The sequence below is a fragment of the Ixodes scapularis genome, unplaced genomic scaffold (genome assembly GCF_016920785.2).
Source record: "Ixodes scapularis isolate PalLabHiFi unplaced genomic scaffold, ASM1692078v2 PGA_scaffold10__122_contigs__length_95168666, whole genome shotgun sequence".
NCBI classification, from domain to species: Eukaryota; Metazoa; Arthropoda; class Arachnida; order Ixodida; family Ixodidae; genus Ixodes; species Ixodes scapularis.
In genome coordinates, this window is record NW_024609836.1 from 89,709,843 (window position 1) to 89,725,218 (window position 15,376).

Sequence of the window (15,376 nt, forward strand, 5' to 3'; positions counted from 1 at the left end):
CCCCCGTGAATTATCATACCAATGTTCCTTCCTTATATCCTGTTTTCGTTCCCTACGCAGTTAAAGCTGATTTTCCCTCCTGCATTCTTTCCTCCCAAATTTTTCTCTCGGCTTTTTTTACTTCGTTTTCCACAGAGGTTGTCTGCTCTGCCCCAGCCTTGATTGTTGGTACTTGAATTTCAGTTTTCGGGTTCGGTTTGTCCATTTAGTGTTCAGACTTTTCATGTATATATGCGTATATACCTTTTTCGCCCATCGTGTATCCTCAATTGTGTCTAGTCTTTGTTCAAATTTCAACTTACTGATCGCCTCTCTAACCTCGAAAGATGCCCAGCGCATGTCTCCATGCACTAGTGATGTAAAACTGCCGAAAAATGGACTATGGATACTATCAATTGTACTATTGATAGTTGACTATCGATTGTCGGCTATCGACAGTTCACTATCGATATTACCATCGATATTATTATCGATGGGTGACTATCGGTAGTTGACTTTTGGTCGACTGCTATCGACTACTATACTATCGACTACTAAACTATCCAAAGTCAGCTTTCGGAGAACTATCGAGTTTAGGAAAATTGAAGCTTTAATAAAAAAAGGAATGACGACGGATATGTATACGTACGGGCACACAACGCGTGGTCTTGGGAAAAATGTGATATTGAAAGGAAAGCTAAACATAGAGTTGCATTTTCGTACAACTAATTTAGAGGTAAAACAGAAATAGCGGTTTGCTAGTTTTCCTGCGCACATATTGTGCATACTCATGAAGTTCAAACATAAGGCTTCACACTTTAGTATGCCCGTACTTGTTAAACTATTCTTTTTTTCTTGTATTGGACGTAGGGGAAACACCACTTGCTGACGGCATTTGGCATCAGGGTTTTCACAAGTTTGTTTCACGCTTGTGTTTCCCTGATTATTCAATTGACACATATTCCTTTTCAGAGCCTTGACCACAGACAGGTGAAAATAAGCACCCTCCTGGGGACATATTTTTTTTTTTTGTCGTGATGATTATTTATAGCGAATTTCCAAAAATCGGGATTTAGCTGTTGACGAAAGCACTTAGGCTTGTATGCCATGATATGTTGCCACTTTTTGTTGGGTTCTGTTCTGTCAGAGTTTAATTACGGTGGCTGGGAAAATATTTACCTGTTGGTATAAAACACAACTTCAAAATCCAGTAGCCGTCAAATAATCTAAATACATATTTTTGAATCAATAAAAGTATCAGATTTTGCTGTGCAGTCTTCAAATTGAACATTATCAGTTTAAAAGCTTATACAAAGAAACATAATTAGTTACTGATGCTTTTAGTTTTTTTCATTCTTCAAATAAAATTTGGTAACATAATTTTAACTGGATTAAACATAAATGATAAAAACGGAAATCTCTTGTGATCTAAGTAACGACATTGTTGGCAACGAGGCATTATTTCAGCGAAAAAGGCTTGTGAAAGCGAAAGGCAATTTGTGTTTCCTTTTCTTCTCGCAACTTTTGTGTTTGGGAAAAACACCACACTTATCTTTTCATCCGGGTAAAGTCACGTCGCCACACTTGCACATTCGATCACCATCGCTACCATTATATTCAAACAGGGTTCCAGATTTATGCAACACATATACAGTTTACTTATCAAGGGCGATAAAGATATCCATTTTTTTTTTTGTTGAGCTTATAGAAAGCAAAGGGCACACCCCAGAAAGCAATCTAAAACAGGGAAAAAAAACTTCGACATCCTATCAAGTTGATATTATTTATTTATAGTTTCTGAATAGTATACAATAGATATCTTAATAGTTTATTGTCAATAGTCCCTAAAGAGGATTGCCACAGTTTTGTGGTTGTTTTTCAATAGGTTTAGATTGTTCCTCGATAATTATGCGGAAACCCCTAATTGTAGTTGCGTTTTTTTCCGCACTACACAACATTTCCTTCACGTTCTTCGTCACCTAATAAGACCCCATCGACAGCATTACGATAGTTGGCTATCGATAGTTTCTCGATATTCGGCTATAAACAATTTCACGATAGTCGACTATTGATAGTATGTTATCGAGTTTCGTGATAGTCGACTATCGATAGTTTTACAATAGGCGACTATCGACAGCAAATTTTAATAGTTTTTTTTCACTATTGATAGTTAAATTTGGCTTCCACTATCGATAGTATCGATAGTACTATCAATAGTTTTGCATTTTTTTCTTAATGTGCATTCTTAATGTATCCATAGGCGGTCATTTATCTTAATGTGTGTTCTGACTTCAATTTGTCACAACTTGATAGCCAGCCAACGCGTGTAACACCTACTACACCTTCACTACTTGACCTGATACTTACATCCTTTCCAGACATCACGACCAGTGACTCCCGTGCCAGGTTTGGGTGATCGAGCATATAGGAACGTGAAACAAAGAAGATACCACAACAAAGGAGATTTTGAAGCTATTATCCGTGATCTATCTTCATTTCTTGATGAATTTTTGATAGCATAGAAAAAAAATAGTTGAAGATTTGTGGAATTCATTTAAATCTACAGTTACGCGTTTGATTAATATATTCCCCTTAGAACTGTTTTTCGTACTTCAAATGCTCCATGGTACCACATATATCTCAAACCCTCCTCTAAAGGGAAATGTAAGCTTTTTTGTACGGCCAAAAAGTCCTCTAATAACGATCGGCGGTCAGCGTATACCGCTGCAGCTGAAGCCTATGCAGGTGCCTTGAAAGCAGCTTAAACTCAACTCTCCCGTCCCATCATATTACTGGCAACTAACCCTAAACGCTTCTGGAATACTGTAAAGTGCAGCAATAACAATTCATTCTATCCCTTGCCGACCAATCGGGTAACCCTGTTCCAAACCACCTTCGCGCCTTATTACTGAACGATACTTTCACTCGTTCATTTACTAATTCATTAGTCAGCAACTGTCCTTTGTTCCCCGAAGCGAATTTTTCCCCCCTGAACCCAATCCTTCTTGACCCTGCTGGAATTAGAGCAATCATAAGTAAGCTAAAGCGATCATCGTCTTGTGGCATTGATGATATTAATTCGAAGTTTTTGCAAAACACAAGTGGATATAGCTCTATAACCTTGAATTGTATTTTCTTTAAGTCTATTAGCAATGGTTGTTCACGTAAAGAGTAGAAAACAGGCAAAGCTGTTCCCCTTTGTAAGTCTGGCGACAGTCATAACCCCTTGTAAAATTTTCGAACATGTCATCTTCATTTTTGGTATCCAATCAATTTTTTCACCACTCTCAGCATGGTTTCCGCAAATCTTTCTCCTGCGAAACGCAACTAGACTTTTATTTACTAACGACTTGCACACATTCAGGCCATGTAATCGACTGCATATTTTTGGACCCCGCAAAAGCTTTCGATAAGGTTACCCATCAGCTTCTTACACTAAAACTGCGGCGCCTAAACATTGACTATTCGATTCTTCAGTGGATTCAAGATTTTCTTTCTAATCGCTCGCAAGACGTAACTGTTAACGAATCTTATTCACCTGAGGTACCCGTCGGTTCGGGTGCACCCCACGGCTTTGTTGTGGGTCTATTACTTTTTTTTTTATTTACATTAACGACTTACCTACTTGCATACCTTCAAACCTTTGTCTTTTTGCTGATGACTGCGTTGCCTACCGTAAAATAACCGATGTTTTTTTTTTACATTCTAACTCTTCAAGCTGACCTTAATAACATCACTGCTTGGTGTACCCTTTGGTATATGGATCTGAGTGTTCTAAAATGCAAGTCAGTGAGAGTTTCACGCAGCCAATGACCTTGTCCGAATTATTTTCTCAACGATTCCTCGCTTGATTGCGCACTGACATATAAATATCTTGGCGTTCATATAACCTATAACCTCTCATGGCAACATCCATTAACTGTAACAACTAAAGCCAATCGTATGCTCGGGTATATAAAAAGAAAGTTCTTTCTAGCGCCGTCATCACTAAAAAAAAAAAACAGTTGTATGTTACATATGTTCGCCTCGAACCTTGAATATGATTCATCCATTTGGGATCCCGGCCACGTCACACTAATATATAACTTGGAAGCTCTGCAGAATCTCTCCGTCCGCTTTATTCTTTCAAATTATCAGCGCACTGTCAGCGTAACTAACATGAAGTCATCTCTTAATCTTCCTCCTCTCTCCACTCGCGGAAAATTATTTCGCCTCTGTCTCTTTTATAAGATTTATCATCATAATCAATTGCTGAGATCACGCTTGATAAAACCTGCTTTCTTTACTTCACGGCGTCTCGACCATTGCCATAAAGTAGGCTGTACCTTATCAAAACACAGTAACCTACTCATATTCTTTCATTCCAGAAACCAGCCTTAAATGGAACCGCTTGCCTGCCTCTTTAGTAAGCATCACGGACGGTGATCGCTTTCGCGAAGTTCTTAGTAATGTTGTATGATATTTTTAATATCAAAATCCAATGCTCCTTTCATGTATAATATTTTATGTTGATTATAGTTACTTGTCTTTATTCCTATATATTGTTCTTGAAAGGCCCTTCCCCTCTGTAATGCTTCGGCCCTGATGGTAAAATAAATAAATAAATAAATAAATAAATAAACAAATAAATTACTACCCTGCACTTCTTCGTTTACTGTATTCCCATGCGCCCTCAGTGCCAATCTGTTCGCGCTCCTCTGCCGGGTCTCTAAAATCGACTGGAACTCAGATTTCATGCATATTTCCGCATTGCCAAACGACAACCCCGGCACCATGACTCCTTTCCATATTCCCCTAACGACTTTATATCTACTGTAATTTTATGTTTCATAATTGCCATATGCTTTATAATTGCTGCATTCATATGCTTCACAATTGCTGCATTCCTAGGCTTCATAATTGCTGCATTCCTATATAATTGTTGCATTTCCATGCTTCATAATTGCAGTGCCCTAAGCTTCATATTTGGTGCATTACCTTTTTCTTTCTTTAGCATATCTTTTTCTGTCCTTCTAAGTATTATTTTCTTTCATTCGGCGATACTCCTAGGTATTTATACTTCTCTGGGAAGTTTGACTTGTGGACAGTATTGCCCGACTTCTTCGCACATTATTTAAAATATTATTTGGAAACAAGTAATTCATAAAGAAGTTTATTTTATATTTTTTAAAATGATTACCAATCTTTAGAGAGTATAGAAGTAAATACTTGTACTTTTAATGCTTTCATTTGTTCGTTGACGTCAACGAATGCTGCACTTAACCTCCGCCAAGTGGCGTCAGCTCGTTTTTAAATTTTCGCGCATGCGCACAAAAGTCGAACTTCTGACGAAGCTTTGTCGCACTTCGTGTTAGAAGTTCGAAAAAGTCGAACCTTTTCAAACTCGAACCTCTGCCTGTTCGCGACATCTCTAGTCACTTATGAAGCATGGGATAACTCTCAGCTGCTGGGAGAAGCAAGCGATCGCCCCCCCCCCCCCCCCCCCCCCTTCTAGTCCATTATTGTTCGATATTTAAAAGAAAATAGCCCAAACGGAACAAGGACAAAGAGCCACACATACTACAGGACTGGCGCTGTCATATGTGTCCATGTCCTGTCGCATGTGTGTCTCTTCGTCCTTGCTCAGCTTGCGCCATTTTGTTAAGGTCAAGTATGAACCGAGCCCAATCAGGGCGTGCTATCTCTTGTCCTGGCGGCGAGCTGAGGCGGTAAACTCTCTGGGTAAACTATGCTCGTTTTTGTCTGTTTTTAGTTTTTTTTTTTAGATTGCTCCTGCACGAAGAGAAAAGCTAACGTGCATTTCGCAGGTTATGAACATCGACGAACAATTCTGAGCGGTATTCACTGAAGATACGAAAATTATTCCATCACCCCTTAGATGGCGCCGACCGTAAGCCTTTTTCTGGAACGGGCTGTGGACCATTCCAATGCTTGTGCAAGAAATAACAGGTCGAGAGTGTGACGAAGACAGTTCAGTAGCTCAAACCTGCCACCTCGTCAAGCCGACGAGCCAACATCCGGACTGTCTCACCGTGACGACTTGGCAAACGGCGAAGGCTACGGTCCCATTGAGCCAATCAGCACGTCGGGAGGAGACGCGTGACCATGCGTCATCTCATTTGTTGCGCACAGTGTGGCCACAGCCGCGTGAGAGACAGAGGAAAGCCGCTTTTGAAGGAATTTTGAGTGACGGGGTAATCTCCCAAGGGGGGAACTCTCCTCTTACCCGAGGATCTGGGTAAGAAGAGAGTTCCTTTTTTCCCCTCTCTTCCTTCTTCTGGGGTTACGTTCTAGCCCCTGTACCTTCGGTAAGGATTGTCACGTGCTTCTCCTCCACCGCTCTGATTGGCTCGAAGGGACCGCAGTGTTCGCTCTTTACCAAGTTATGGTGAAACGAAGTATATACCAGGAGGTTCTTTGTGGAAGCATGCATTGCACATGGAGTAACTTAAAAATGTTTATTATGTCTGGCGGCCATCTCTTTCGATGTGTTTACGTGCGGGACCTTCAGGGGGCAACGGTCTAGGTGAGGGACCTATTGAGCGTGGCCAGCAGCACTTTCCAGGCGGCCGCGTTGAAAGGGCAGCGGTCCCCCTTGTTGAAGGAGTCGCAGTCGCCCCCGGCCTCGCCCACCTGCCTGGCGCCGCGGAGGCCCTTGCTGAGCAAGACTTCGTCCATGAAGGTCAAGCTGCGGATGGATGGAAAACGTATGGATTTCCACGTATCGTGCACAATGATGTTGTGGTTAGGGAGTTTGGGGGGTGTCATGGGGAAAAACCGGGACAAGCCCACAGTGGCGTCGGAAAACAAAAGAATTCCGTGTTTTAAGAAAGAAAAAAAAAAAAAACTTCGAAAACACTTGCCGGTAAAATTTTTGTCAATTCGGATTTATCCGAAAAAAAGAAAACTGAGAATTTTGAGGTCACGGTGGCAAAATGAGAAAGGCAGTAAAAACACGATGGACGGAATTTTGAATAAATTACGTGAGAATTGTGGTCCTGAAAAGAGGCTGCTTCATTTTCATTTTAAATAACGAACTATTGACAAAAGAGCGTTATTCGCGTTATGGTAATAAAACCCGAGAGTCAGGAACACAGAAGGGACGAACACAACACAACGCTTATTTTTATCAAGGTTCGTTCACAAAAAAAGGTCATCGTACTTCTTGGGTAACTTTAAAAGTTAAATGCAACTCACTTCAGCTCTTTAAGAAAACCTTCTGCAGCTCTGATAAGACACACAACGTTGTCATAAAAATATAACCGTTTTTGTCATTTCTGCGACCATACATGTGCTTGCTTTAAAAAAATGCGTTTCTTTGTTTTTGTTTTTATACTACGTTTTATTTTACGCGATGGGCCGCAACTAGGTATGCTGCGTACCTCCCGAAGTTCGAGTTAGAAAGGTTCCAAATTTTCAAGCCTCATTAAGGTTTGAATTTGGAAAGTTTGCAACTTTAGAACCCTCTGAGGTTCGAATTCAAATAATTCGAAATTTTTAAGGTTTCCGAAAGCTCGACTTTGAAGGTTTCGAGTATTTTGACGGATCGTTCCAAAAATTCGATATTTCGAATTTTTTCAAGGTAGAAGGTCGAAAAGTTCGAAAGTTTTGATTTTAAGTTCCAAGTTTGAATTTCACGGATGGAGATCGAATTCCGCCGTTTCAAACTAGATTTTCATAAATTCATCTTACCAACTTAGAATATACTCCTTCCTTCTCAGTGCTGCGGAACGGAGTGTCATTTGTCGTAACTTATACAACAAGCGTTGAACTGGTTGGGGTTCATCGAGAAGTCCTGAGGCGGTCGAAGTGAACGTACTTCCTGCTCCTGCATATTTAGTTGCCTTATGCCAGCATTGCACTTAGGCGACGTCTGATAAGATTGCTACTAGTTCGCAAATAAGTGGGAATCCTATTTATTTGCAAACTAGTAGAAATCTGATCAGACGCCGCCTGAATGCAATGCTGGCATAAGACAACTAAATATGCAGGAGTCAGGACAGCACATTCACATGAAGGCATCCAGGCTTCCCGAAAATTTTTAATTGCTCTGGCGTTTTTTTTTTTTTCTTCTTTTCTTGGCCGGATGACCCGTGGCATGGAGAAAACACTGAACACGGCACAGCACCCGGCACAAGTCAAGGTTGAGGAAAATGCAACCAGACTAAATTATGGGACCACCCGGCCTAATACAGCTGATCAGGCCAAGTCCGGTTGTTATCAGGCTAACCATATTGCCACTGCCTGGAGGCTTGCTTCTTCGATGAATGGAGATATTGGCCGCTCTAAAATGCAGCCGGTCACAAATCATAATAAGGTAAGCGCCGATTCAGCGTTCGCTGTAGCGCATCGGCGTCGCCGTTTCTGCGTACGTCTTTCCTTGACACGAGGAAATCGAGGGACTTGCGTTCAAAAACAAATAAAGCTATGAAGGATCGGTTGAATTTCAAGCCTGCAGATCAGGGATATGTGGGCCCACATGGTTACCTCGGTGCAACTGCGGAGTTGTGCGCGGGAGAGGCTCTGTGCGGAAGTCGACAGGCCACCCCAAAGGCCACCTTGGGGTGGCCTTGGGATGCAAATTGGCCACCCGAAGGTGACCTAGGAATGCGTTCAGCGCTTTACAAGCGCGTCATTCGCGGCACGATCAACTAAGTAAGACTCTGAGTGCTATGTCCACAATTCACACACACTGACATCATCTGTTATTTATATTTGTTGAATAGAAACTATGGGGTTGAACTTGGCTCGAACTTTGTCGAACTTTTGTTCAGAAGTGAGAAGTTCGTCGAACTCTCGAACTCAGCAGGTTCGAAAGTTAAAAAAATTGCCGAATTTCTTAGCGTAATTAAAAAAAAAAAAAAAAAAAAGTCAAATCACCTTAGCGCGAAAAATCGGAAGTTCGAAAACAATCAAATTTCGCAGCGCCAAAATATCTAAAGTTCGAAAATCGTCCACATTTTTTATGTAATAAATGCAACGTTGCGAAACTTTGCGAATCTTTTCAACCCCTTGGTTCGAGCTTCGAACCTCAGGTTCGTAAAAAGTTTTCGGCATCTTTAGCCGCAACAGAAAATAATCCAAGCCAGCACTGTGAACGTATCATTTGAAAGCAGCCAGAGTGGGGGAAGTTCCCCCTCAATTCCTCCTTTCCATTCAAGAAGAGGGAGACCCTCCCTTTTTCTGCAGGGAGTATCAGACAGACGCGCTCCTGTGGGGAGAGGAGAGTGCGAGAGGGAATGGAGAGAAGGACATCAGGATCGGTGTTCTGCCCGGCAGAAGACGATTCTGTAGGTCAACACCTGGCTGCGCCCTCGTAAAGGTAACGTGACACTCACACGTCATTGGATAGTCTTTGATGTCTCGTCGCGTCCTTTGTGGTTCATCGTAAGGTGATCTCTCACCTGAGCATGCTGTCGAAGACCTCGATGGGTCCGGCCTGCCGCCGCTCCTTCTTGGCGCTGCTCTGTTCCGCCGCCGCCGCTCCCCCGCCAAGACGCCCGACCGAGCACATGGCCACCTTGAGACAGGCGTCGCTGTCCACGTTGTAGCGGCGCAGGATGCTGTCGAACTGCGCCATGATGCTGTCCTCCGTACGATTGCTGAACGCTGGACACAAAATGGCAAAGAAAGAAGAAGAAAACGCTACAGGTTAAGTAGCGCAATGCATCGACTTACGTCATGTAGTGCAAGTCGCCGCCCCAATGGTTTTTGAAGATTCATTCGGAGCGTCATGCTCAGTATTTTACAACGTTGCAGATTTCGCATTATGTCCGCCAATGAGCCTGCGGGCCTGTTTCGGGATCGACGTACCGTAAGATCCCGAACGAACGCCCACCCCCCAAAGATCACCCACCTCACATCTTTCCTTTCATCAAACATATTTTATGTAGTCGCAGATAATACTTATTGCAAAGAAAAACACTAATGCAGGGCTCAAGCATAAAACATGATCGAGACATTGAAATCGCTCAGATTTACATAAGGACCTTTCAAAAATCGCCTTCTGCGCGTTGCCATCTTTGTTGCTGGGCTGTGGAACGCCTTCTGAACATGCGATGTAGCTCTGTTGCGTGGTATATCAGACGCTGCGCATGCGTCCACTGCTCAGCGACTCAGTATTTTTCGCCCGGGCGATGAGCGCTGGAAAAGTCTATACGCCTTTCGACTTCAGCCGGTGAACAAAACAAGGCCACCAAGGATGGACTGGGAAATCAACAAAAACGGTCGTTATTTGTAATATGTGCTGACGCCTTCCTAGTGCCGTGCATTGAGTCTATATATGGGAGATTTCATTTCAAATCGTGCAAGAAAAAAAAAAATCATGTCTCAAAAGACAAAAAAAAAAAAAAAAATAGGCTGGGCAAATTTTTTACGAAATTGAAACCATTTCTGCGTCATAGAACTTCAAATATCGTATTTTCGAATGCACGGATTCATGTACTAACTAGAGCCTCTAAATGAGCTACGCATAGAGTATCGGCACTCCTAGAGTCACTAAATGAGCTGCGCTTATAGTATCAGCACTCTGTTTGCCGACATTATTGTGGGCGTCGCCATTTTGGTACTTGCTCTGAGCAGACGCAACTGCCGATCGACATGATTCAAAAGTGTGACTTCCTCAGCATTATATTCGGTGTTAGGAAGCTGAAGTCATATTGCTTTTATCTGTCGCGATCTGTTTAAACATTTGTGGAGGACGGAAAAGCGTTTCCTGTGATTTCAGCTAAACCTTCTGATAACTGGCTACCATAATTTTAAGCTAATATGGGCGAGAGTCGTTACTCTGAAGCGTAGCTTGTTTAGTGGCACAGGGCACTCCATTCCCCGGTCTCCTAGTGGGCGCTGCCATCGTGGTGATCAGAGGAGGGCAGACGTAAGCTTTAGAGACGGTTGTAGGAACCTCAGGTGGTGTGATGTAGGAATTATGAACAAACACCGGCATGTTCTACTAAAAAGCGTAAAAAGAGTTTTATATAATTAATTGTTTTATTCACATTTGAGTTACTGCAATCTCGTCTGGGAAAATACGTCTCATTCAAATTCAAATATGATACATTTACTACAAAAAAAGTGATACGAATAAAAGCAGATGTTTCCTAGATTAATCCCACCGAATCACTGTTTTAATCATACAAAATCCTGAACATACAGCAAATGTATAACCATCGTTTAACAACAGCTTATAAAAATACGACATGTGGGCGTTGTAGTACAATTCTTCGGTTATCTGAATTAAAACAAAAAGAAAATAATTACCCGTCTAGACATCACCAGCGTTGGCTAATTCCAAAATGCAGGACAAATTATGGTAAACAGAAAATGCGTTATGCTTTACCTTTTTTGTTGAATGAATATTGTGATAAAATATAGATGTCGTGAAAATGTCAAGCAGCAGTATACTTAATTTTTTTTTTTTTAATATTTAGGAATGTATCTTTTACGTGCGCACTGTATTTGTATTGTTTATTTTTGAACTCGTTTTATTTATGTATTCGTTTTACTCCGTCGTAGCTGCTGAGTGCGGATTCCGGAGCTCGTCAAGCTGCATTTCTGCAGCTTTTTTCTCCGGCCTCCCATTCACCACATGTATCTGTGGTGAGAATAAAGTTTGTACTGTATATAGTTTTGCTCTGTCTTTTGCTCTAACATTTCTGAAAAACTGAAAAAAAAAAGTTTCTTGCGATTTTAGATAAAGCTTCAGATAACTGGCAACCATGATATTTAGCACCAAGATGGCTGAAAGTGTAGTTACTCTGAAGTGTAACTTATTTAGTATTTTATTTAGGTAGCCGAGTGGGCTAGCGCACCCCAGCTCGGAGCACGTGGAGCGGAAACTCGCGCTGCAGAACCCAGGATCCTGGGTTCATTCCCCACCCTTGCCTGTTTCATTCTGGATGAGCATCGTACCGGCGAGCGGTCGTGTATCACTACTGCGTGATGTACGTTAAAGACCCCAGGCTAGCGGTTGTACCGCACTGGCTATATTGCTCATCTACAGCTGAGACACCAGACGCCCACTGAGGCAGACTAACTTCCGGCTGTATAAACATACACATAAAATTATTATCTGATGTTATTGGATCTTTTAGACCTTTCCTATGGCTCTCGCACGGAAAACAACAACAGACACTTAGATATGACCTTTTTGAGAAAGTCTATATTAAAATTTGTACTTTTAGAGCTTTCTTTCGTATTCAAATGAGCTTATCGGTGAAACGACTTTATTGAACTAGAACGATATTGTACTTGTTGTATAAAAATTAATTTCATATAAAATATATGATTTAAAATTAAATGTAGCAAAAGTTGTGATCGTCCAAACCCTGTAAGTTATCGTCAAAAGGGTGCTGGATATTTTACAGAAATAAATAAAAGGAAGAACACACTTTCATGGACAGTTAACACTTTAATTGTAGTCTAAAAAGCCACGTAAAAAGGTTATTTGCTGTATTTGTCGCGTACTTCGGGTGCCTGACGAAGATCCCAAATAAGAATTAAAAAGATGACGCAAAACCGGTTTTCACTTCCGTCCTGGTGAAGAATATGGCCAGCATTTATTTTTTTCATAAGATTATAAGACGTCACCCCCTTTTTCAGCACAATTTGAAATGAAATCACCCATGGAGTATATATTTCAGGAAGGACAGAAGGCCATTAAAGCACTCAATAATGATCGCTTTGATACTCGTTCATTGAAGTTACTCTAAATTTTGGTGTAAAATTTGCGTATTTCGTTTTATTTTGTTTTATATCTTCTCCTTTAGCCCTTCCCTCTTTTGTTATTTTTAGTCGCCAGCCCTACTCCCTTTTCCACTTTTCGCGAAGTGGCACACCAGCTCTCAATGAAGGTTAACCTCTTCGTGTTTGTAAATAAACAATCCTTCTTTCGGTCTCTCTATGATTTTAGTGGGGGTGGGCGTTCATTCGGGATTTCAGTGTAGGTTCGGTCCGTGACTAACCATCAATGCGCCTGGAGAGCGTTGCAGGTACGCTGTTGCTGCGGCCGAAGGTCACGTTGACAGCCACGTCGAGGTACGGGTAGGGCCGGAAGCTGCTAGTCACGGTCACACTGGGCCACTCGACTGCCACTAGAAGAGTGGCTCAGAACCAAGGAGCGATCCAGTCACGCGCTAGTTTCCGCTGTCAGGTTTATGAAAACTTCATCCACGACCGGTAACATTCGTGGGAGGTCCCGGACAACCCGCTATAGCAGAAGACTAGTCTTGGAGGACATATCATCCGGTTGAATATACAAAGCTACAACACTAATCTCATACTAAAGCAAGATCCGTGGCAACACAATTAACTATACTCAAAACAACTTCTCCGTTTAGGGACAGCATATGTGTTTCTCAAACGAGAGCCAGTCACTCCAGCAGTCACGGTGTGTGCCGGCGTAGGCAACGTTGTGCGATGTCAAGAAGACATACTGATATCTCTGCAGCGTCATGTTATGCTGATAGTGATGTTATAGCAAGCGCTCGCGCAGCTCTCGCAAGCGCCGTTCCCTTCGAAGAACCGGTTCATTCACGCAGTGCTAACGACTCAAATGGGCCAATCTGTTTGTTTACGAACACATTTGCCCACCTGCACTGACGTCACGTCGCTGCGATGCGGCTGCTGTCGGCACGGGGAATGTGCAGACGCTTCACTTTACGCTAGTCTGGTTTCTGCGCGCGCGCAGTGCCCACTCCCGGTGGAGTTGGTTGGTATCTATAGTGTTGTCGGTGGGCCCACGTGGAATGAGCGTAGACTTAAACCGAAGTTTACGATGCCGTTTGAGAAAGCCTCGCCCACCCACCTGGCTGGAGTCCGACGTAGTTGAGCACACCCGGGAACCAGTAGAAGGCGGCGGCGAAGGTGCTTACGAGCACCGCCAGGGCACCCAGGGCGTTGTAACCCACGTAGTTGCTCAGCGAGGCCAGCGCCGACCGCATGGCGGGCTTCAGCATCCGACCGAGCAGGGGCAGTGCTTTTCGCATCTGCGAGCACAGACGAACAGGCAGGGCCGGCCCTACACCATCAAGCGCCCTGGGCTAACTCCGGCCGTTCCCCCACCTTCGTTCTTATACGTTCCTATCTACAGGGTGTCACGAAAAAAAATGTACAGTTTTTTTTTACTGCAAAAAGAAATTAGGCATCGCCGAACGCTCATTCTCCGCCCAAAGGTAGTGCTAGAGGTCACAACCAGATGCCAAAGCTTCAGCCCGATCCTTAATCAAAAGTTATAAGTGATTTTCTGAAAAGGTCAATGGGAAAATGGCGGCTGACGGAGTTTTAAAATACATGGGGCTCTATGGCGCCAGAAACCGAAAACGGGCAAAAATGGGCTCCATTTTTCCATTGGAATGTTCAGAAAATCACTTGTAACTTGTGAATAAGGCAACGGATCGGGCTGAAACTTTGGCATCTGGTTGTGACATCTAACACTACCTTCGGGCGGAGAATGAGCGTTCAGCAATGCCTAGTTTATTTTTGTGGTAAAAAAAAAAAAAACTGTAAATTTTCTTTTGTGACACCCTGTACTAAGTACGACATCCCGTTGTTAGTATGTGAGTAGTGGCTCAAACCGAGCGTTTTGTCAGACGAGAACCGCATTCCAATAACGAACGGCGATCGAACATATGACGTCGTGTCGGGCGCCATGTTCAAATAAATGAGTGAATGAATGAAAGCTAACAAAAAAAAATGCAAAAGGGGAGCGCGGTGGCACCCCTCTTTTGGTGGCGCTCTGGGCGACCGCCGAGGTCGGCCTGGGCCGGTCCTGCCTACAGGCACCAATGCGCGCAGGCCAAACCAAGAGACAATAGTGTTGTTTAAAACCCGTAAACCCGCAATGACTGTTTAAGCGGCTCATTATTGAATAATGATGGTCAGAAACTTCGTACGTTTCAGCTTTATAAAAAAAAAGTTGCACGCTATAGTTACTGAGAGAGCAACGGCAGGGTGTCTCTTTAGAATGCCCGGCCTCCATCACGCACTCGTTGCCTTCCGCCGTGCTGCGAGTGCACGCTCGAAGCTCACCAACCTCACCAAAGAGTTATCGAATTTAGGAAGCTCGCAATGGAGCCGGGAAACTGAAAGACCTCCTTGGCTGTCTAATCTTGTTAGTTAGGTACCATAAGTGGAGTGTTTGTTTAGTAAAGGAAGAGTCGCACCGCGTTCACACTGGCGGCTGAACCATATTCGCAAAGCGGTACCCCCCCCCCCCCCCCCCCACACACACACACACACACTTTTAGTGCCCAGCTGAACCCCACAGAGCGCAGCACACAGAGCACTGAGAGCAATTCGCCCCCCCCCCCCCTTCCCCCCTTCCTCCCCCAGTGACGACACTGGTGTCTAATAATGGTAAACAAATATCTTTCATGTTACCCTTTCGGAAGTGTAAATA

At 43.1% G+C, this 15,376-nt stretch overlaps 1 protein-coding gene across 1 annotated transcript; it reads right to left on the reverse strand.

The window, feature by feature from the left end:
• Positions 1-6,501: 6,501 nt before the first annotated feature.
• Positions 6,502-13,946, reverse strand: LOC121045667. The gene is made up of 3 exons (XM_040498724.2): positions 13,780-13,946; positions 9,384-9,581; positions 6,502-6,667 (listed from the first exon to the last, which is right to left on the reverse strand). The coding sequence occupies exons 1-3, from the start codon at positions 13,932-13,934 to the stop codon at positions 6,502-6,504; spliced, it is 519 nt and encodes a 172-aa protein (XP_040354658.2). The 5' UTR covers positions 13,935-13,946.
• Between the last annotated feature and the right edge of the window lie 1,430 nt (positions 13,947-15,376).

Excerpts from the sequence above, each read along its gene's own strand:
- LOC121045667 (XM_040498724.2), bottom strand. The coding sequence starts at position 13,934 with ATGCTGAAGCCCGCCATGCGGTCGGCGCTGGCCTCGCTGAGCAACTAC. Across the intron at positions 9,582-13,779 it reads GTCGGACTCCAGCCAGGTGG|CAATCGTACGGAGGACAGCA; the intron begins GTGGGCGAGGCT and ends TCCAGCGTTCAG. Across the intron at positions 6,668-9,383 it reads GTCTTCGACAGCATGCTCAG|CTTGACCTTCATGGACGAAG; the intron begins GTGAGAGATCAC and ends ATCCATCCGCAG.